The 22,797-nt window shown below is 34.7% G+C and overlaps 1 protein-coding gene across 1 annotated transcript in view; it reads left to right on the forward strand.

Moving 5' to 3' along the window:
• Positions 1 to 2,120: 2,120 nt before the first annotated feature.
• The window catches only part of LOC104466760 (activating signal cointegrator 1 complex subunit 3-like), a gene marked incomplete at both ends in the record, with an annotated part of 93,202 nt that continues 72,525 nt past the window's right edge, over positions 2,121 to 22,797 (forward strand). Inside the window, 2 exon segments of the mRNA XM_010080292.1 lie at positions 2,121 to 2,192; positions 19,228 to 19,362. Coding sequence (XP_010078594.1) covers positions 2,121 to 2,192; positions 19,228 to 19,362 — 207 coding nt within the window.

Below are 22,797 nucleotides of genomic sequence, written 5' to 3' on the forward strand. Positions count from 1 at the left end.
CAACTTTCATGAGTTGTGGAGTTTTTCCATTTCAAGAGAGTTGGGGTTGTTCAGCCTGAAAAGAAGGCTCCGAGGAGACTTCATAGCAGCCTACCAGTACCTAAGGAGTACTACAGGAGGGATGGGGAGGCACCATCACAGTGTAGTGACAGGACAAGGGGTAACGGGTATAAGCTGAAAGAGGGCAAATTTAGATTAGACATTAGGAAGACATTTTTTCCTGTGAGGGTGGTGAGACCCTGGAACAGGTTGCCCAAGGAAGTTGTGGATGCCCCATCCCTGGAAGTGTTCAAGGCCAGACTGGATGCTTTGAGCAACCTGGTTTAGTGCCAGGTGTCCCTGTCCGTGGCATTGGGTTTGGAACCAAGTGCCTTCCAATCCAAACCATTCTATGTTTCTTTTTGCTTTTCAGAAGAATGTCATTGCAGATTTCATAGAGTAAAATGCATTTTGCGATCAAGATAATACACTTTATAGCAAATGAAAAGTGGAAGTATCAAGCCTCTTTGAGAAAGGATTCTATTCAGGTTAATGCTAGTACTAAAACTGTGGAATTATTGCCAATATCAGCATCCTTCTGCTCTATATGAGAGAAGGAAAGCAATATAAGAACCCACAGAATCAAAAACAGTTCTTGCAGAACATCAGCAAGTGCAATAAATACTATATCTATATCCACACTGATGAGTTGCCGGGAGATAGAATGCTTTTTATTTAGGTAGATGCTTTCCCACAGCTTTCTGCCATCCTTCATCCTAAAAACCTCACAAAAAATTTGGACCTGATTAGTGATTTGCAAAATTATGTGCAAACTGTAGGCAAGCTTTCAAAGGCAAGGACAGCCTGGTGTATTTATTATGCATAGAAGTTAGCCAGGAAAGCTCTTAAAACTCTGTACACTGAAATTCTTAGAGCATATGGGACCAAGACTAAAGTTAAGCTTCTTCAGTCGGAGGTCTTTTAATGTCAGGCATCTTTCTTTAATGTCAGTTATTTTTCTTTATGCATATTTATGTTTTCCTTTTCAGATATAAATGCAAACAATACATAAAATTGCATTTGTATTTATATGTGTGCGTATGTGCACATTTTTATTTATGCACTGCGTATATACATTTCTCCTTCATGATTTTCACTTGCTATTGTTTGAAAAAATAATTAACTAAAATGCTAACCTCATTTTCAGAATAATTAGACTGGCTACTTGTCTCTTGCACACATGTCCATATTGTCTCTTCTTTTTGTTACTATGCTTGTACAATGCCAAATATGAATGTTCTCTTCTTCCCTATAAAGCTGTTTTAAAGCTGTGGGTTTCAGCTTTCAGCTATTCTAGATAACTTCAAGTACTAAATTTCCATTTTCGAATTCTTTCATGCTTTACTCTTTGTGTCAAAAAAAATTGGTTAGAAACCAACTATCTTCTTTCCACCCACAAATGCACAAATGAAGAACAGAGTGATTGTTCTGATGCTGAGCTTTATTTACTTATTTTGATTTCTCACAACCTTAATATTGAGGTGCATTCCAGTAGGTACATGCTATTTATATTGTGATACTTCAAAAAAATTGAAAAAAAAGCAATCTTTAGAGTAGCTTGAAGAGTACTTTTTATTTTAACTGAACTCTGTATTTTCGAACCTTCCTGAAACATTTTATTTATCCAACTATGAAGAAATTTCAGTAATTTCCTGGATATATGTATCTGCAAATTAAAAACAATTTTTATAGTACCAAATGGAAAGAATTCATATTAGCTAAGATGATGTATTAAACGGATAATTCATTAATATCGTGTAGAAGTAAGATTCCTTAATACAGAGCAGATAAATTAAAATAATAGAACTGTGTTACACCTCTTTCATAATTTAAAAAAAACAAACAGTGAAGTCATGTAATAAATTTTCTATCCACTGCCCTTACTTGTATTTATCTACTTATTTTCATGTTCTATTTGTGAATTTAAGAACACCAAAAAAGAATGAGAATCAGGATATTGTAAATTTAATTGCATAATCATTTGTTAGGTTTTTTTATGGATCACTGTAAATTGCTTGATATGTAGTAGAAAATATATAAAGATAGAAATGCTTTTAATACAAGGCATGATTGTTTTTCAGGTCCAGCAGCTGAATCATATGGATGAAGTATGTTATGAAAATGTGCTGAAGCAAATAATGGCTGGACACCAGGTATTTATTTTTTGTTTCAGTCTGCATTCAGAAAACATAAAGAAACTGGTTTTGATCATCATGATGATGTATTAAGAAATATATTTTAATTTTTTTCATCATTTTGAGAAGTCATCTCTAATCTTAAAAACACTTTATAGAAATAGCATGCAAAAAAATCTAAACTGGCGAAGAATACCAACTAAGTGCTGTATTTTTTCTTTTTTTAATCACTAAATGTACCTATGTATCTTTCAAATCCTAGTGTCTCCTGTTAGAGATGAGGGATGAGAATTATGAAGAGTGTTTCAAGACATGGTGCACAAGGGCTCAGCATCTGTCATTCGAAATATCCTGGGTTTTGTGTTTTGTTTTCTTTTTAAAGGAAGTAATCCTTCGTTTTGCTTTATAATAGAGGTTTCTGCAGTGAATTTTAAAGTTTGTTATTCCCCTCCACTAAGATGATGGGCTTACCTCATTTGCCTGGACTGTTTGTCATTCTGTTATCAGTGAATCACCCGCACACAACGTCTCATTTTTGTTAGAACTTTGCACGTGCAGCAGTGTGAGCAGCAGTAGTTGTCGCAGGTACGGCACCTGTTCAGAGCGGGAACAAATGCTAGTGCTATGTGATCCTTGGAAGAGGCTTTTCGCTAAGTTACATATATATAAAACTCTTTCTCACCTAGTCACACAAAGAATTACACATTTTTTCTTTTTCACAGAAAATTCAGATTATGGTGTTTTTTGAAAGATGAACAGTTGGTTTATGACTTGGGGGAAAAAATATTTCAGCAACAGCTTCTTAGTCGTCCTGCTCCCCCTGTTTTAACACCATTCTTCCACTTATCTTCTCTTGTTGATGCTGGTTACTGTTGTTACATTCAGAAAACTTTCATGAAGATTACATATGGAAGTGCTGATATTTTCCTGAGTTAAATCTGTTGGCAGTACCAGGGGAGCTTTAGTTTATTTTCACCTCTTTGTCAATTATCCACATACCTCACCAAATTCCTAATGCTGAGATGCTTTTAGTTGCTTATCTTCCATTTCTTGTTGTGATTTTGTGTATTTTTTACTTGCTGTAGGTAAACCTACAAGTGGGAGATTCTTTAAATAACTATGTCTAAATAAGTAACATATCTTAGATTCCCAGCAGGAAGTTGCATGCTGTTCCGATGTATTTATTGCACCTTTCTTCCCCTCTCTCTTTTCTTCACACTGAGGAAAAAAACTGTCTAGAAACATTTATAATAACATTTGAAAAATTCGGGTACAATAAGTTGCTTAATTCCAGCAGGAGAGGTTTTTGTAGCTTTCCTTGAGAATAGTTTTAGTTCCTATACTAGCAGCTGAGTGCACAAGTGTTTTGTTTTAAGGCATGAGCTACAGGTGAACATGTCAAGGGAAGAACTGTGGTCTACTTCACGTTACAGTTTCAGCAGCTGACACTATTGCTGGTCTCAATTTCTGAAAATTATAGCTCAAACCAACAACCAAATAAAGAGTGTATTTTCAGACAAAGCAGAAGTGTGGTTTCCCTTGCTATATAAATGTTGATCTAATTTCAGAACACTTTGGTTAATTTGATTCAATTGATTGTAAAAGTTAAGCATTTTCTTTGCTTGAAAAGAAAGTTCTGCTATGTTGCAGAACTCTCTTAAATACACATCTAAATACTAACCAGTTACTCTGGACTTTTCTTCAGAGGATTTAAAACAAATTGGTCTTGATACTTATGAAACAAACATCCATGTCCTGAAATGAATGATATTTAAGCACTGGTGTACAGTCTTTGACAGTGCAGAATCAAGCATATCAGCTCATTGTATAATACAATTAATTAGAATGACATAATAGTATGTAGTATTATGCCAGATTTTATTAGGGATCTTTCTTTTTAATTAATGTTATGATAAATGATCTGTTTAATCGTTAAACCAACTACAGATGTTAAAAAAGTACAAAAAAAAATCACATAGATATCTACATTGAAATGTCTTCCCCATAGTAGAAGATTAATATTGTGAGTGAATATGATTAATATTATACCATGGATGTTTTCTTTAGTGTCTTTTCACAATTTTGTGAACAGTCTTTGATCTTCTGAAGTTATCACCTTAAAATTTTCTTAGTTTTTAGAAGTCCATTGTGTCCATGTTCACCATAGTCTGTTACCGTCATGCTGTTACCTTTCTTAGCTTGTGTTATCCTTGAAGCTTCTGTTTATTTATATGTGATGTATGTAAATTTTGTTTGCTTTTTAACAAAGCTGTCGTTATTTCTAAACATACTTCAGATGTTCCCCCACAAAATTTTAGAAAAAAATTCAACAGCAATTGTATATCTATATGGAATTCAGGAAATGGTTGGAATTTTATAACTATTCAGGCAGTAGTGTGTGACAGACATAGATCTTATTAGGAGTGCTCCAGAGAGCCAAAAACCTCCCTGTCCTGGTAGGTTCTGAAGCACAAGAAGGAAATAGCAGAATTGGAGAAAAATACTTTCCCTCTTCTGAAGTTCCCAGAGTTAACGTACACCTTCCTGTGGCCATCAAGCTTTCACGTTGTTGTCTCTTTTAAGATTCTTTATCAGAGTCTTTGGAATGTCTTAAATTCAACATTATTTGTTTATCTACTGTTCTGTTAACTCATTTTCAAAGAATTCTACCATGCCAGAATCAAATAATTCACTCTTATGAAAGTCATGCTGATGTGTCCCTTTCACATTATAGGTTACAGAGTGATGCTTGGCTGAAGCTGTATGTTCATGTGTTTTAATAGATGCACTTGTGTTTTCATTTTTTAAGACTAAGGCTGGTAGGAGGTGGTTGCATTCTACAGGCATGTGTTTTGACAGATGGAGAGAAGCTTTTTATGTTGAAAAATCAAGTCATCCTCTGCAAGACTTCAAGCTCTTCCTGGCTACTGGGAAATTAAGAGTTGGTGATTCAGCCTGTAATTTTGATCCATCTGCTCAAACTAATGAGATATCTCATTTGTAGGCTTCACTTTGAATTACCAAATGCAACTGAAGCTATAACATTTGTCTTATAGCACAATTCACCTCTTGTTTAACTTGAGGAAAGATATAGTGATAGATGCCCTGCCCTACTGAGTTTTCTAGGGTTTTTTTTACAGAAACTTTTTATCGTGACTGAAGATCAAAAAATGTCCCAAAGGGTTCCAGGCACTTTTTAAGTCAGTGTGCTGTTTTTGTAGGATTACTAACAATGTACATCTTCATTCGGAGGTTCCTCTGTCAGATCCTTTTAAGACTGCTTTAAGTAAGAACCTCTAGTACTGTTAAGTCTGCTTTCCTGGAACTGGCCTTCTGTGCTCAATATTAGCTGGTGAATATTTGTTTTCATGTTGTGCTTCGAACTTACTATGTTCTTATATCATCTGATAAGAAGATGTTAGATCCTCTTGGACTCATAGGCACTTCTGGAGTTTTATTTTACCTCTTAATAAACCAAAGATTCTTTAAACAAAGGGGAAAAAAACCCGTGAAATTACACACAGTTTGTCAGAGAATGACTCCAACACTGAGTTGAAGGTAGAGTATTTTTGCCAGAATTTATCTTCTGGGATACTGTTCCCTTGAAGACTGCCTGAATGATCAGCCACTGAAAATTATCATTCCCTCAAAGTGATTACAGCTGTCTGTTGCCAGGCAGTCACCAATAGTGGGCCACATGCATTAACAGTATTAGTTCACCTTCAAAGCTGGAAAAGCTTCTTCACATTTTACAGCCCTATGAGAAGGGCATCTGATGGTGATGAGTTCTGGGAAGCAGGTAACACCTTTCTGAGGCAGCCTGTAGAGAACCTCATGTGATCAGCAAAGACAGTGACTGAAGAACATACTTATCAACATAATTTATATAATAAATTGAAACATTTCCCATTTCAGTTACGGGCCCGTTTAGGACAATGCATATCATACTGTCTTTATCTTCACGATGTATGAGGGGGAAAACACCCTTGTCATGCTATGCTTTGAGAAATAACATTGTATTTTTAAGGGGTTTTTTTTTTCCTCCAAAACATATCCTGTGTAAATTTTAACTTTGTGTTAAATTCCTTTATCTAAAAAAATTGAGCTGTTGCTCTTTGCCAAGATTCAGTTGCTTAAGTTAGTATCCTAGGGAATTAACTCTTTTTGACTCTGACCGTTGCTGCTGTTGTATGGGTTCACATCCATTGTATCTCCTGCTGTTGCTGTCCTTATACTGTTTTATTCCATTACCTTGATTACTGAGAGATGGTCATATATTTTTCTCATGGTCTCCATCATCTCTTAACTATTTCTGCTGTTATGAATTTGTCAGAACCTTACTGTTCGCTATCTTTCCTTTTTTTTTTTTTTTAGCCTGAACATTATCTCTTGATCAAAAAAAAAAGTAAAAACTTGAAATTGCATAAGATTTCTTAGGATCTTACTGTTAATTTCTTGCATTATGAATTAGAAGGGGGGTTGCTGAAGTTCTTCAAAAGCTTTTGGGGGAAATACTTCCTCAAACTGCACTCATAAAACTCTCTTGTTTTTGCCACATTCCCCAGACTACTCATCTCTGCTGTTTGTGCAACCTTTTCTTTAGTTTTTTTTCCATAACTGACTCTCTTTGCTATTACTTAAACCTTCAAAAGAAGTCCTGTGTTTGCTTTGCCCTTGATGTTGTTTCAGCAGGCCACCTATATTTACTCTCAGCACCTTAGCATTCTTGTACGCTTTTTTTTCTGACCTTCAGTACTCCGTTACTCGTCTTCAGACACAGCTATCTACTTTTCAGTCCTGGTTCCTTACCCAATACACTTTGCTCCTTTGCTGTTTTGGCTGTTTGTTACAGTTTCCAACTTAAGGTGCCTCTGGTATTCTCCTGTCTTCTGAAACCTCTTTTCAAAGTCAATGAATGTCTCTGTTTCCCCACTGCTTCTGAGTTTTCTGTGTAACTCTGAGATGACATTTTATCTCCTTTAACTTTTCTTCCACTAGCTTTGGTACTCGGCGAAACTCCTTGAAAGTTCATTTTCTCACAAAGTTTGTTATTTTCAGTTCATAGCAAAAGCTGATTGTTCAGTGGAAACCCTGAAATCTTTCTGGGGTTCTCATTGCCCTTGCTGCCTGTGCAGGCCTTCAGGCTCAACGTGTCAGTACTTAGATACTGAGGAGTCATCATGGCTTTAGAGGAAGTGGTTTCAACGTGCAAGGAAGAGCTTTTCTGGTGGCCAAAGATGCTAGGTTGTCTGTTACAAAGAACCTGGATTTTTGAAACAGTAAATAGCTATTGAAAGCCTCCCCACAACATCCAAAAGCGAGTGCAGTAGTAGTATTCGGACATATTCAGCAACAACTCCAGCTAACTTGAGTGCGAGCAGGCTTTAAGAACTGCACACTAGTGGGATATGGCAGCCTTTTTAGAATTAACATGCTGGAAATCTTACCACTGGGACTGAAAACGTAGAGGAAAACTACTTAAAACAGTGAACAGCCTCATACAAACCATCCATTCTTGATGATGCACTGTGAGTGTTGATTTCAGACTGCCCATTTTCTGCTTATTTCAGTTTAGTTTTCTTAAGAATCTTTTGAAGAAAAGTGCTTTTTCAAGTATATTGTTAGTTTCTGGGCTTTTGCTTTTCTGTTTTGACCTAATTTCTTAAGGTTAGCTGGCTTCTTCTGACTCATCATTTTGCTTTTGCAGTATTGTCTCAACTGCATCGCATATACTGATGTCAAGCTTTATCTTTAATCTTTTAAAATGAAATCTAAATTTTTTTCAGTATGCAGAATACAGCTATATATACTTCTTAAATTTTTAATTAGTGTATGCATTGAGTGGTTAGTATGCAATTTTCTGGAGATTAAGCTAGCTTTATTAATTAGAATTTATATACTTAATTAAAATGTTCTGCATTTAGTTCATTAGAAGTAATATTTGTTTTTTAAAAAATATTGGCACAATTTCTAAGTATCACCTTGCATATATATTTGATACTTTTTGCTTTCAAATCAGTATTTTTTAATGTCAGATCAGAAGCAGATTATACTTTAATTTATACAGCCAAAACTGGTTCTGTGCTGTATATTGCACATAAAGCATTCACTTTGTCTGTAATTGTTTTCTGTTTACAGCAATTGACTTGAACTTTGCAGTCCTGAGAAGTGTCATCTTGTTTTTTCTTACAATGCTATCTTAAACCAAAAAAAGAAAAACAGGGTAGTTATTTTGAATCTATTATATGAAGTTGTCGGAAGTGAATTTGACAGGTATTAATTTCATCTGTAAAAATGATGGATTAAATTTCTTTATTATCAGTTTTCCAGCTGTTATTTGGTTGCAGAAACTGTGTGAAGATAAAAGTTTAATAAGCTTAGCTACTGCAACTGTTGACAATGCTTTTATAGCTGTGTCATAAGATAAGATTTAATAAAAGAGTATTTTCTTCAGAGGTCTCTCTGGAACTTAGTACCTTGAGAATTAAGCTTGTCCTGTACAGCTTTTATCTATACAGGTGGTTTCTACTTCATCACCTGGTGTAGCTTATTTGCATATGTATTTGTATACATTATTGTGAAAACTTTTGTAAATTATTCAAATTATGAAGAAAGTTAACTCTGTCTCTGCTGAAACCAGGACAGTGTAACAAGATAACTACTGACCACCAAGACTTTGTGCTCATCACAGGCTTTTTACCAGATATTGCTAAATAAACCAGTAGTAATGTCATTAGTGGGTTTTAATTAGAAATATACAGTAATATAGGATGCTATAGAAAATAACTTATTATGAGGAATCCATGAAGATGGGAAATAAATATTCTTTATTAAGACACTAAGATGCATCAAGAAATGCCTTTTTGACTTTATGCTTCTATTCACTTTCTAGAGTATGAGATTTCTCACATATGCAGTGCTGTGGTGTTGATAGTTTTCTTTGTGGTTACTGAAGAGATAGCTCCACAACATGTTACATTTGTATACTCTCATGTATTTAATTGTGAGGTATTTATAATAATCTTATTTAGGAAAGGATGTCTTGAGAAGGGCTTGGTATGTAAGGTGTGGGTTTATGTGAGACATTCTGATTGTTCTAGCACAGCTTACTATTGTTTACAAACTATTGCATCATTTAAATTCTTTATAACTTTATTGAGTTTCATATTTAAAACATTGCTTGTACTTGAAGGAAGTTCTTCACTTTTCTGGTGATGTAGAAAACCTTTTGATTAGGAGCAAAAAGGGATGAAGGTCTGTATTGTTACATCAGTACTGATAAGAAATAAGCTAGAAAACCTGACTGTTCCCTTCTTTAATTGTTTAATTAGTTTATTTATGTTACTGGATCTTAGAAAACTAGAAGATACAGAGGTTGACATGGCAATTTTCTTAATCTTTTCGCTTAAGTAAAAGGAAAGGGAACAGATATGAAGGTTTCTCCAATACCCTCTATGTTCCTTTCCTTCAGTAAAGCTGAAGAGACTGCTTATCACTACTGGCTCCTGGATTATTTTTTTTTTATTATGGATAGTATACATATCAGAATAAATAGTTTAGAAACATGAGAAGAGGCATGGTAGACATGACAACTCTCATTCTAGAGTCATTTTTGTCAAAAACATAATTTATGATAATGTAGAAACCTATTTTATTGTACAGAGTCAAAATAGTTAATAGAACAGGACAAAGGGAAATGCTTGAAACAAATTTTTGCATGATCTTGTTTTTCTAAAAAAAGATGCAGTGAAAAGCTGCTCATAATTTTGAATAATAATTGTCATTCAAGTCCATTGGCATCTGCAAAAATGCAATTGTTGACTGCCTAATGACATATCTTTGCATAGTAATAGACTAGCTATTCTTGCTTAATTTTCTATACAAGAATAGATATTGCTATTTCTATTTCTGTCCCGTTAATTAAAATTCTGAATAATTTCTACTACCTGTAGGAGTCAGTAAAATATTGTTTGTTTATCTTATTGAATAGTTTGCTTTCTGCTTTGATTTTCTCTCTATTCATTTTTCCTCTGCATTTTGTCATACATTTGGCTAATGCTACAAATTAAAGATAGCATAGATCCCATTATACTGTTCTGAAGCAAGTTTCCTTTAGTGTCCAGAATCCATATTTAAGCATTGATTCAATAACTGAGCATTTCTTTTATAGATTATGTAATATGATTCAAAATATAATAAAGCAAGATCGTAAACACAAGTGCTTACAATTTTTAAAGTAATTAATAATTTAGAACCTCCTAATGTAAATTAAATCAGACAAACCAATCGGCATGCATTCGTGGAAAATGTATGTAACTGTTGTATAGGTATAAAGGAAGAGTAATTAATTTTCATATGGTCAAATACTTCTTAGTCAGAAGCATCCTCTCATTAGTGCTGCTGCATACACACTAACTGTTCTTCAGTGTAAAAGTTTGGTATCAGTCTCCTATTTTAATGCTAGCGCCTTAGTGTCAAACTTATGGGTCCAGAACTGCTTTATCCATCGGTTTGAATGGAAATGACACCAAACCCCTATATCTTTCATTTTTACATAGCAGCAGAAGACACAATGTCATGTTTTACTGAGTGCATAACTGAGTGCCTCTCTGAAATGTCTGTGCACTACTACATGCAGCATATGGAAGAAAAAGGAAAAATTAGGGGTCTGCATCTAATTCCTGAGCTAAGATCGTATTGAGATCAGAGATGTGATGTGACAGCTCACATGACTGAGTGCTGCAATGGGTGGAAACAGGCTCTTGAGCAAGGTCAGGCCAGGACAGCAAGAAACGATTGTATGGGAGAGCACAGCAGGGATAGCTGGAGCCCTGCCTAGGGATGGGTAATAAACTAGCTGAGAGATTAGGAGGAGGATTAGCTAGCAGACAGACATGAGCAACATTGTTGTGGGGGCTTGCTACAGACCCACTGATCAGGAATAAAGTAGGTGAGGCCTTCTTCAGACGACGAGAAGAAGCCTCATGTTCACTGTTCGTGGTCTTCCTGGGGGACTTTATAACCCCAGTATCTGCTGGTGGGACAATACAGCAGGGCAAAAGCAATCTAGGAATTTTCTGGAGTGCATTGATGACAACTTCCTAGCACAGGTGGTTGAGGATCTGATGAGGATTAGTGCTGTACTGGACCTCAAACTTACAAAAAAGGAAGGACGGGTTCGGGATGTGAATGAGAAGCCTTGGCTGCAGTGACCATGAGATGGTGGAGTTCAGGTTTCTGATGGAGGGAACAAGAAAAAAGCTAGACCACAGCCCTGGGCTTCAGAAGAGCACTTTCGCCTCTTCAGGGATCTGCTTGGAAGAATCCTATGGCAGGTGGCCCAGGATAGCTGGCTGATTTTCAGGAATTACATCTGCCAATCTCAGGAACGTCCATCCTAATGTGTAGGAAGTCAAGCAGAGGTGGCCTAAGGCCAGCATGGATGAGAAAGAAACTCCTGCCAAAACTCAAACATGAAAAGAAAGCATCCAGGAGGGTAAAGCAGGGATAGGAGACCCAGGAGGAGTATAAAGGCACTGTCCAAACGTGCAGGAGTAGGATTAGGAAAGCCAAACCCCATCTGGAGGTGAATCTGGCAAGGGGTGTAAAGGACAACAAGAAGGGCTTCCACAAGTACAGAGCAGCAAGAAGACGACTGGGGAAAATGATGGCTCTTCACGGAATGGAGCAGGAAACCTGATGACAAAGGACATGCAGAAGATTGAGCTACTCAGTGTCATCTTCGCCTTCATCTTTGCTGATAAGAGTTGACTGCAGGAGTCCCAGGGTCCCTGAGACAAATGGGAAAGATCAGGGAAATTACTTAATCCTTACACTTACCCTCACATAAACCTATGCAGCCTGATTGGAGACACCCACACGTCCTGAAGGAGCTGGCCGATGTCATTGCAGAGCCACTTATGATAATCTTTGAAAGACTGTGGTGTTCAGGGGAGGTTCCTGAGAACTGAAAGATGGCACATATCATCCTTATCTTCAAAAAGGACAAAAAAATCACATCTGTAACCTGACTAGCAGGAGCTCGGTAGAGGTTATAACATTAAAAGAAGGGGCAAGAAAGTCAGAAGATGAGGAAGAAAATTTATCAGCTTCTAGTTAAAGAAAGATTACTTGGTCACCCCAGGCTAAAATGTTTGTTAGATATAATCCTAAAAAGGCAATTTAATAACTAACAGTAATAAGGCCATTTTTTTGGTGGAATCTACCTTTCATGGGGGATTCTGTGCACCTTTTAAAGCATCTCCTGCCACTTGGAAAACAGTGAGACAGTAGGTTTTCAGAATGCCTATAAATTAGAAACAAGAAGAAGATATGTTAAAATATATATATACGTATTATTGGAAAGATTTGGGACTATTCCAAATGTCTCTCTTTTGCAACAAAGACAAAGATGTTACATACTTACGACACTTACAAAAAAAAGTTATAAAGTGGTTAGTTCTGTGTTTAAAATTCTGTGGTTAAGTGGGAAGATCTTTAGCTAGAAGCATTGCAACAGAGACAGAGGAAAGACAAGGAAAAAGGAAGAAAATAAAACCAGGAACAACTAAGATTATACTGAGAATTAGCATAAAGTTATAACAGTAAAGAGTATAACAAGTGAGAGAAGACAAATCAGGAAGTGCATCAAGAAGGAAACTGTAAGAGAAATGACAATGAAGAATAAGAAAGATGGCAGTATTTCAGAATGTATATGATAGTACAACCTTTTTTTATGGGTAGATTTAGAACACAAAAGGCTAAATGAAGGAAGGGCAGACAGGAAGAACATTAAGAAAGTAGTTCAAATGTAATGTCCTTACCATAGCTTTTTAGTTAGAATTTCATGAGCAATACTAAAAATTAGATGGGACTGTACAATGTAATATTCATTAAGGTGGGCACATCTTAAGTAAAAAATAGATTTCCACATTAAAAGAAATACAAAAAGTGAAATTATAAGACAGATGTCTTGAAAAAGTAGTGTTATTACAGTTAGATAAGTGAGCAAGTGCACATTACTGTAGTAAAAATACCTGTGAACTAAATAGGAGTTACTACCCTTGAAAGCCAGTATATCTAAATAGAAATATAATCAGAAAAAGATCTCTGATAAATAGATCTTTTTAAATTAGATTCTGTAGAGGTTTTTTTCAAAAATCATAGTATTTGTTTAAAGAGGGATGATCAGAAGTAATTTACTTGAGTGAATAATTAAATCAAAATTTAACAGCGACAGCAATTAATGGTAATCTATCAAGAGTTCATAATATATCGCATTACAGTACTGATGAGCTGATGCAGTGTTATAGATTTCTTTGTTATTAGTATTTTATGCTAACGTATTATATGGTATTGTGTAGCTTTGTTCTTCAGCAGAGTTTGCTGAAAGTTTCTCTTGAATGTACAGATGTTTTAAGGGTGACTTGCTGCTGAAATTTTTTTGCATTTTTGACCCCGCAAGCTTGAATGAAAATTCCTGTATTCTAATGCACATCATTTAATTTTATGTGATGGGTAATGCAGTCTGCTTTTAACTTGTGAAGAATTTTCTATACAAAAGGAAAGATATATGAAATGTTTCATTACAACTAGTTTGTAGGCAGCTTAGTAATCCTTCAATTTTCTTCTAAAAGAAGTTCTTAATACAAATGCAGATTATATCGATATTTTGCTTAAATACAAGATGTACCAAAATGAATTAAAATAATTGGAAAATAAATTTAAATTCTCGTGTTGCCTTGGTAAGCAACGTAGCCTGTTCAGCTTTTTCTGTTCCCATGGTGGTGTTTAGTATTTGAAAAGACTTTAATATGCAAAATACAAAAATCTGCTAAAATAAAAGCAAGTTTTCTACATTTTAACTTTTTAAGCTTTATTATAGGTCATCTTATAAAATTTCTTATGTCATATACTTTGTTGCTATTCTTTTAGTTACTAATTCTGGATAATGTTCTTCATAAGTTTATGTTTTATTAGTGAGAGGAAAGGGAAATCACGGAAATCACATTTATACACTATCATGCTGTCATTTAGGTCTGGTAATCATGACATTCTGATTTTGCAGTATTTTTGATCAGGAGCTATTAGTGAGATGTGTGTTGTTTTAATTTATATTCTGCATGGAATAGACTTTTCATTTTGTAAATGTTAGGCACTGGAATTTAGAACTGTATCTTGGCAGCTGGGGACAAATCACAACACAAGAGAAACAATTTTATTATTCTTTAGGAGGCGGCTAGATGTTAGTGAGTTGTACCTCATCTAGGAGATGGTTCTAATGAGGTGGAAAGGATGGTGTTTTTATCATAAATAGGTGCAATCAGTGCTCCGTGGGGAGAAGTATTGAAACCTCATTAGGAATTAAGTTTTGTAAAAGACTTGGAGGAGGTTTCATGCTGACCTTACAGCAGAAAATGGTTGGATAGATTGTTGATCCATATCCTGAACTTTTCATTTTCATTAGAAGTAATACCCAGGTCAAGAACTGGATACCACATTAAAAAAAAAGGATTTAGCTGTGTGAAGCCAAGCAATGCCTTGAAGCTAAAATAAAGTATATGTACTTGTCTCTAAACTATATAATTAATATAAAATTTGCATTCAATAAATTATTTTTTTATCTTAATTTCTTTGAAAGGTGTGATGCAAAGTGGGTAGCAAAACCTAGGCCTTCTGTCCTTGAAGAGAGGTATTAAGTAAAACAGAGATGCTGAACTCAAAGATTTGAGTGACCAGCGCGCTAATAAAAAGGAAAGACACCTGAAAGAGTCAGTGTGCTTCCCTGAAACGGTGAATGCACCGTTTTGGAGTTACTATAGAAAATGTTAGTTTGAGAGATGTTTTCCAGTAGCAAACATTAGCACAAGCATCTTTGCCATCCAAGGCAGAAGAAAGGTGTTTCAAGGGATTTGAAGTACCTGCTTATAAATTTAAGAAATATTTTAGACACTTTTGTTACATGTATGTGTGGTGTGTTTGTTCTTTCTCCTCAAAGTGAAAATATAAGTCCTACTAGTGTCTAGTTACATGACTCTGATAACAGAAAAGTACTAGTTCTCGTAGGTGTTTTGAATAATACCACGCTTCTGAGTGCTTTAGCGATGCAGTAACGTTATGGAAGGATTACAACCTGGGATACAGCCTGGAATATGCAGCACTTGGGGAGTGCAAGCACTTCCTGGTGTGAATTTTAAACAAAGTCTTTAGTGAAAACGTTTGATTTGTTTCATACTTTAAGAAAATTCTGCAGATGTAACCTAGCTAGACACATTTGCTTCCTCCTTTCTTGTGTATTTTTTTTGTCATTTAAAAGCTTTGGTTTCAGGAGAGCAGCAGCAGACGCTTTCAGCACTGGGGCTATGTACACCAGAGCTAGCTTTGAACTGCAGAGTACAGATCTAATTACACAGCTTGTAGCTGTGGAACCGCTTCTCTCTATTCTAAATTACTTTTCCTAACTTATTTGCATAATTTAATGCACAGAGATTTTGCGACTGAAATGTAATATTCTCTGACACAGTTAGGACAGGCTAAATTAACCCTCTTAAGGCTATATTGCTGTTTCACAACATATCTGGTAAATGCTTACCAACTTCATTGGGGTAAAGCATTCAGCAAGGTGATCTATATCAATTTTTAGCTAGGGCTGGTTCTTTACAAGCATATTTGGTGAAGTACAGAGATTACAAGTAAACATTAACATTAAGATTTGGCACCTCTAATCATCTAATAAAGCAGTCTGGAGTCTGGGTTTTTTTTAATGACACTTGGTGTCTGTCTTTTTATTGTCAGCAATTTGTCCAATCATTTTAAATTTAAAAATTTGGTGAGGTGTTGATAATGAAATACATAAAAGTCAAGGAATTAAAGTGTGCATTATTAGTTTAAAAGCAGTGGGAGGTAAATTTCATAAAGAAAATGTGCTACACATCTGAAAAGTAGGTATATTTCTATGAGAACAGTAGAAAGGTGTCTGGGTAGAGGACAGTTACACAGTGCTTGTTTCTTTGATATTGTTAGTGTAATAAGGTCTTACATCTTTCTGAATGAGTGATTTCTATGGTGTCAGACATTGTCTTCTGTAAGAAAAACAAGAAGCCATATAAAAAAGTGTTAAGAGAATATCAAATGTGTTCTTGGATAGGTGAATATTCTGAGTTTTTATGCTTTTGACCTTTCTTTTAGTTCATTTAGTGCAAGAGATCTAATATGTTAAAGAAGTAGTTCCGTGTCAGGACATGTCTTCATTTCATAAGATTAAAATTGTGTGATGGATACAATAGAGAATAATAGAAAAAGAAGAGGTGGTCTGTTTCGTAGGACAAAGAAAGGCTTCACTGAAAATTTAGATTTTGTCCCTGTCTGATGTTACAGAAGCTGAAGCTGCTGAAAAAAAAATAATCTTCAGAAGTATGTACTAATCAGGGCTTCGAAATTTTAAGAATTATGACATAGGAAGCATTGATCTGATGATTAAGAGTATTGGGTGCTCATGGCTTCAATAGAGTTAATAGGAGCTCTGCTTTGAGTTAAGTCATTAAAGTAAAGTGGTATGATCTCACATCTTAAGTTTCACACTCTTTGTGTAACTGTAGTGACTTACAGTTTTGCTTGTTCTCATTTCTCAGTACAGCTTTTTCACTGCTTTTTTTTATAAATAGGTGTAGGCCAACAAAGTGTTACACCTACATGTTTTTTTGTTGTAGCTTGTTAAGTTTGAAATTACTTCCTAATATGACTCTTTCTCTGTATCATATTAAACAAGCCATAAAGAATTATACTCTGCTTAATTAAGAGGTTTATTGTATATGGATATACACTTGTGTGCAGATTTGCTTGGATTTTATTCGACTGTTTTTATTAGTTCCTTTCAAACTTCAAAACCATTCTTGCTTGTAGCTGTTCCTTTAGCTTTGTCTTCCTAGCCATATACTTCCCCCCCCACTTCAAAAAATTCAGTGAGAACCACACTTCATTTGGTCTTTGATTAGGAATTTTAAAAAGGTCAGGAGAACCAGTAAGATATTTATCAGTATTATGTCCAAGCATGAAGAAGTATAGTAGTCTAATATGTTTGAACTTAATTAATATTAATGCTGTGTAAACACTATTCTCAAAGTTGCCATTTTAGATTTAAGATGTAGGTGGTTATCTCAAAATTAATGCAAGACTGAAATAAAATAGAATCTAAAAGATTACATTGTAAAAACAACAAACCTATTTTGTAGCTAAATCATAAAACCTCTTAGTGCGTATGTAGCTCTTTTTTTCCTTTTTCTTTTTTTTTCTTTTTTCTTTTTTTTTTTTTTTTTTTAAAGAATCAACATGTCAAATGTTTTTACCTTTCCTAATTCAGGAGTTTCAAAATTACCTGGATAAAAAAGGCCATTCCTGTTTCACCTTAATGCCCAGTACTCTATTTCCTCAGTTTTTCAGCTTGCAGAATTTAGCTATTTTCACAAGGTAAATTTTTAATCTATTCGGCAAAGAATCAAAAGTTAGTATGACTCCATTTAATAAGGAAACAAATTCGTAAACTATAAAACCAAGTTGATTTTAAGAGTGAAGATTTTTTTCAGTGAAACCTGTTGACACAGAGTTTATAAGAAGTGAAAATCCCCTGAAGATGTAGTGGATCTGTTAATAAAAGGAAATTGCTGGTTTGAGTAGATATGTATTTTTATTCAGACTTTCTATAGAAAAAAAATACAAAAAAAGCAAGTAAACAGGTAATTCTTAAGCAATTAATGAAGACAGAAAGGACATACACTGTACTTTGTTTTGTTGTGGCCATCTTTTTGATGAAATTTTTAAAAATATTTTGCCAATATGCTGTTTTTAAGTTAGTGAAAATTGGTGTGTTGCTACCTGTGACGTGTATGTGAGAATATTTCTACTCAGATGAAAGCTAATAATTGTAGAAGTCGTAGTGTTGCTAAACTGATGATGGAAAGATGTATTAAGCTAAAACAAATAATGAGTAACGGCTCCCAGTAAGCAAATAGTTATGCACACATTGTTTCCCTTTTTATCTCTTCTCTGTATTGTCACTTGAATTAATTTGCTTGGTTTTTAATTATAAATTTATGATTTATATAAATTCACAACTATTTTGTCTACTTTTATATGAACTTATATGTACATTGTACATTTATAATTAAATTGTGAATTTCCAAATTAAGAACAGAGGCAATAACTTGTTTAATTATACCCTAATTACCACTACTTTTTTAACAGTGTTTCATTTAAAGTAATTCAATTATACACTGCAAGTTGATACAAGGGTTATGCTACCAAAAGGCCAAAATTAAACCCACAGTTGTCTGAAATTTCACATACCAGTCTTAAAATTCAACTGAAACTACAACAGAACTATAACTCAATAATTACATTTTTAATTAAAATTAGATTAACTTGCAAAGCAGTATTTGCCATTTACTCAAGAGACGGGCACTCAAACTTTTCCATATTTGAGTTTAAGATGCAGAAATTATTATACTTGATCAAACTGAAGTGTTGTCTGATCAAGTATGTGGTCAATTTAAGCAAACCCTGGGCAATACAAGGTGCTTCAGGGGACAATGTAGAGTGTTCTTCATAGTGTACCTTTCCCAGCAGTATGTGGTTAGCAGACATTCGGAACTGTTATTACACTGGAATTAAGTGGTATTTAATCACTTTTCCCTTTCTGCATCAGTTGGGGGACTTACTGCCATGATTCATCTTAAATGTGCCTTGCAGTGAATCTTAATTTAATATCAGTTTAAATTGCTTCATTTACATATCTAAAGGGATAAGTATTAACATCCTATTGCTGTCTCTTGGTTCAGATACCATATGTGATGGTAATAAGCATAATCAAGTGACAGTGGGGTTGGTTGGATGATACCCAACTGTATTTCCAAACCCTACTGCAGACATAGGTACAAATAATTTTTGTTTACTGCTCAACTCTTTGTTGATATTTTCAGGGAAATGTCCACAGTGTTTCTAAGGTATTTGATTAAGACTTTTGTTATTTCTCATCAGCGCTGTTTCTTTCTATCTTAAGGTGATGGTGTTTGTTCATGCTAGAAATGCCACAGTACGAACTGCAATGGGTCTTCGCGAAAAAGCAAAAAACAATGGTCATATTTGTCACTTTTTGTCACCCCAAGGATCGGATTATGGACAAGCTGAAAAACAAGTGAGTGAATAATTTATGTTTACAATCTTAGAATTTATGTTTTTGCAAGACAGTCCAAGATAGGAATAGATGAAGCATTTTTGAGCTTCTGGGAAGATATATTTTTCTCTGAAAGGAAGTGTGGCATTGCTGAATCCAATAGAGGAAAGAAGAGAGTAATGGTGAAGGAAAAGTGCTGTTACTTTTAGTTTTTTAAACAAAAGCTGATAATATGTTGGGTTTTTTGCAACTTGTACTTAGAGGTCAATATGGATAGTCTACCAGGGCATGCTTTGTTGGGTGGAGTTCACTTTTGAGAGAAAGATAGGAAATCTTTTTAATCCGAGAGTCCCATTATGTGCTTTCTCTGTATCTTTAATGTTTATTGCGAAGAGTTAAAGAACTGAGTGATGTAGATAGACTGCAAAACTACCTTCCCAGACTCAAAGCTATTTGATATGTGCTTGGAATCCTGCAGTACTGCACTGGATTTGAGCAAATGCCTTGAGATAGATGAGGATTGGTAATTCATATTTATCATTAAATTAGTAAAGTTAGTAGCTTTTAAAGTTCATTTATAAATGCAAAATTGTTTGATTTCTGAAGTTCATCATAATATTGGAGAGGGGTTTATTTGTCAAAAAGAACTGGACAAGTTAAAGGAGGATGATTTGGTGATCATTGATCACCCTAGTCTTCAGGTGATCTGCATCTCAGGAAGTCCCTAAACCTCCATGCTTTTTGCACTTTTGCCCTAAGCATCTGCTACTGTCCACTCTTTAAGACACAAAACTCTCTTAAAGTATTAATCTGACCTAGCCTGTAAATTCACCACCTTTCCAAAACCATCTGGCTTTCCTCATGAATCAACTAATTGTGGGCAAGCAAAAAGTAATCTGAGAGCCAAAAGTGGGAAAGCTATTTGAATCTCGCAAGGGTTTTGCCCCCTTAATCTGATCTTGTTTAAAAATATGTATATGGATGATAAATTACCAGTATTTTGAGCAGTGGCCAAGTACTTGCCAGCTGACACCCTGTCCGTTTTTATGCATTCAAACAGTTCTGTCTTTGTATGAATTGTGTTAGATAACCTTCCAAATTTTTTTCTAATGTATAACATACAGGAGTAACTTGGTCCACAGCTACTTTTCATCTGTTCAAGCAATATGCCAGTGTTTATGTTGAAAGACTATTTCCAAAACAGTTCTTAATTCAGTGTTATATGTGACATTTACTTTTGGTGATATTAACAGAGGTCTAAAGATTAGAGTTAACAGTGTCTTGTTAATATTCCTTGAAAAATAATGTACTTTCTCCCCGACTAAATAGCAGAACATAGAGGGAATACTTACTCATTGTAGTAAGTTTAATGTATGTATGAGATGCTTTCTCTCAGTGGCAAATGTATTGATAAACTCTTAAATATTTTGGGCCCCTGTACATTAGGAATTTTGTGAGGGTTTTCGATTCTGTGGCTCTCTTTAGATGTAATAAATATGTTGCCTTGTTTTATATACAAAACATATATATAGAATTTATATGTTACCTGTGAAGAGAATGTGAAGGGATTCATTCAGACTTATTAATTATGAATGGGCCATAGATGTTATGGTTGGTAAATTCTATTTTAGAGAAGGTTTTTTGAAAATCAGAATCAAGTATGTTGTTTCTGTTGAGATGCTTCTGAGAGCTATAATAAATATTTTTTAAAACTATGCTGTTACAAATCGATGTCCATATATTTTATAAAATAGCATATTAAAAAGCCCCTCTTTTTCAAGGGGATGTTAGTATCTGCTGCATTATAAAAGTAACATCAAACCTGAACCTGGAGATCCCATGTTTCTACTGTAACAGTGGTAGTTAACGATGAACTTTTTCTCATTGGATTTCTTAGAACAAAACCTCAGACTCTTAGTTTATTAAAAATGTTAGTTTTGTAATGCTAATGTAAGAAAAATATTTTAAGCTATTGAAAATACCAGTGCTTATTTAGACACTCAAAACTATTGCTAAAGAAGTTAGGAAAAATGGTGTGCTTATTTTGGCAGTGCATATTATATGAGGTATCTGGTATCCGTCAAAGAAGTATTTGTGCAACTCACTTTCTATTTTGGTGAAAACTTGCTATATGTTTAGTTCTTCTCATCATATACTTACGTTGATGAGGAACCACAAGAGTGTCACAGAGAGAAGTTCTAGACCTATTTGGGATACAGGTTATTGCTACCTGTACTTGGATAGTGATTTAAGGTAGCGTTCACAGTACAAATCAAGAGAGTGGTAGATAAGATGGCCTGTAGATTGATTGGCTGCATGTCTGAAATAACTTATTTTTCTAAGAATGTTTATGGATCACATGGAAATCTAGGGGATACTGAGTAAAATAGCAAGTTTCTCTGCTCCTTCTTCTGTCCCTTGCATCGCCAGCCCAGCACACATACATTTTTTTGAATCCCAGCATCTGTTCTAAATCAAATTTGAATTGTTCAAGGATTGTAATTCCAAATGTTGATCTATGCAAAAGATTGCAGAAAAGCTGACTTTGCTTTAGAAGATTCTTACGGACGTTTTCTAACTGTTGTAATAAAGCAAACTGGCCTTCATTGTAATTAAAAGCAAATGAGTTCTTCTCTTATGTCTCTCTATATTTCTATAGCTTTGATCCTTTTAACTGCTTTCCACATTATTATCATAGAAAAAATGCTTTTTTTGCCCAGAAGTTTTAGCAACTTCTATGTTATAAAATGTAATTGAAGAAACATGAGTGGTATTGTGAAGAGTCATTTCACATACTATAATACAGCCAGACTATAGTTTTCATGATACTACCTCAGAGTCTTAAGAAGGTAAGATAATAAATAATAATCAACAAAATTCCAGTAAATTAAGTGGTTATTTTGATGCTCAATAAATTTCTCTGGGAATTCCCTGAAACGTTTAAAAACTGTCACCACAAGAAGTGTGATCATTGTATGAAAGATATTATTATTCTCCATTGGAAATGCCTGAAGCTTTTATTTCTTTTTTTTTTTTTAATGTAATGAGTAGACATTATGACAAGAAGTCTTTAAACAGAGAATAATGTGAAGGATGTACCAATGTTGGCTGCTTTTTTCTCTTAAAGTGTCAGTGGCTTTTACATTAAGAAATATCAGATTTGTGATTCTCGTAAGGAGAGATTCTCTTTTGATTTATTTTTTAATTATGATAAGCATATTTGAAATTGGGTTTTTTTTAGCAAACTCATTGTCTATTCCTTAAAATAGTTAGTGTCTCTAGATCATATGCTACCTGCCAAAATGACGCATTCAGTCAGCTCTCTGATCCCAGTAACCCCTTTCCATGAGGCATTGGTTCTCAGTCTCAATCTGGTTGGTTGCCAGAATTTGCCCTGTTAGGGCATACTGGTTTTGGCTAGCCTTTTTGCTGGCTGCTCTTCAGCTTCAGCAGGGA

This window comes from Pterocles gutturalis, unplaced genomic scaffold (genome assembly GCF_000699245.1).
Source record: "Pterocles gutturalis isolate BGI_N339 unplaced genomic scaffold, ASM69924v1 scaffold9164, whole genome shotgun sequence".
Lineage (NCBI taxonomy): Eukaryota > Metazoa > Chordata > Aves > Pterocliformes > Pteroclidae > Pterocles > Pterocles gutturalis.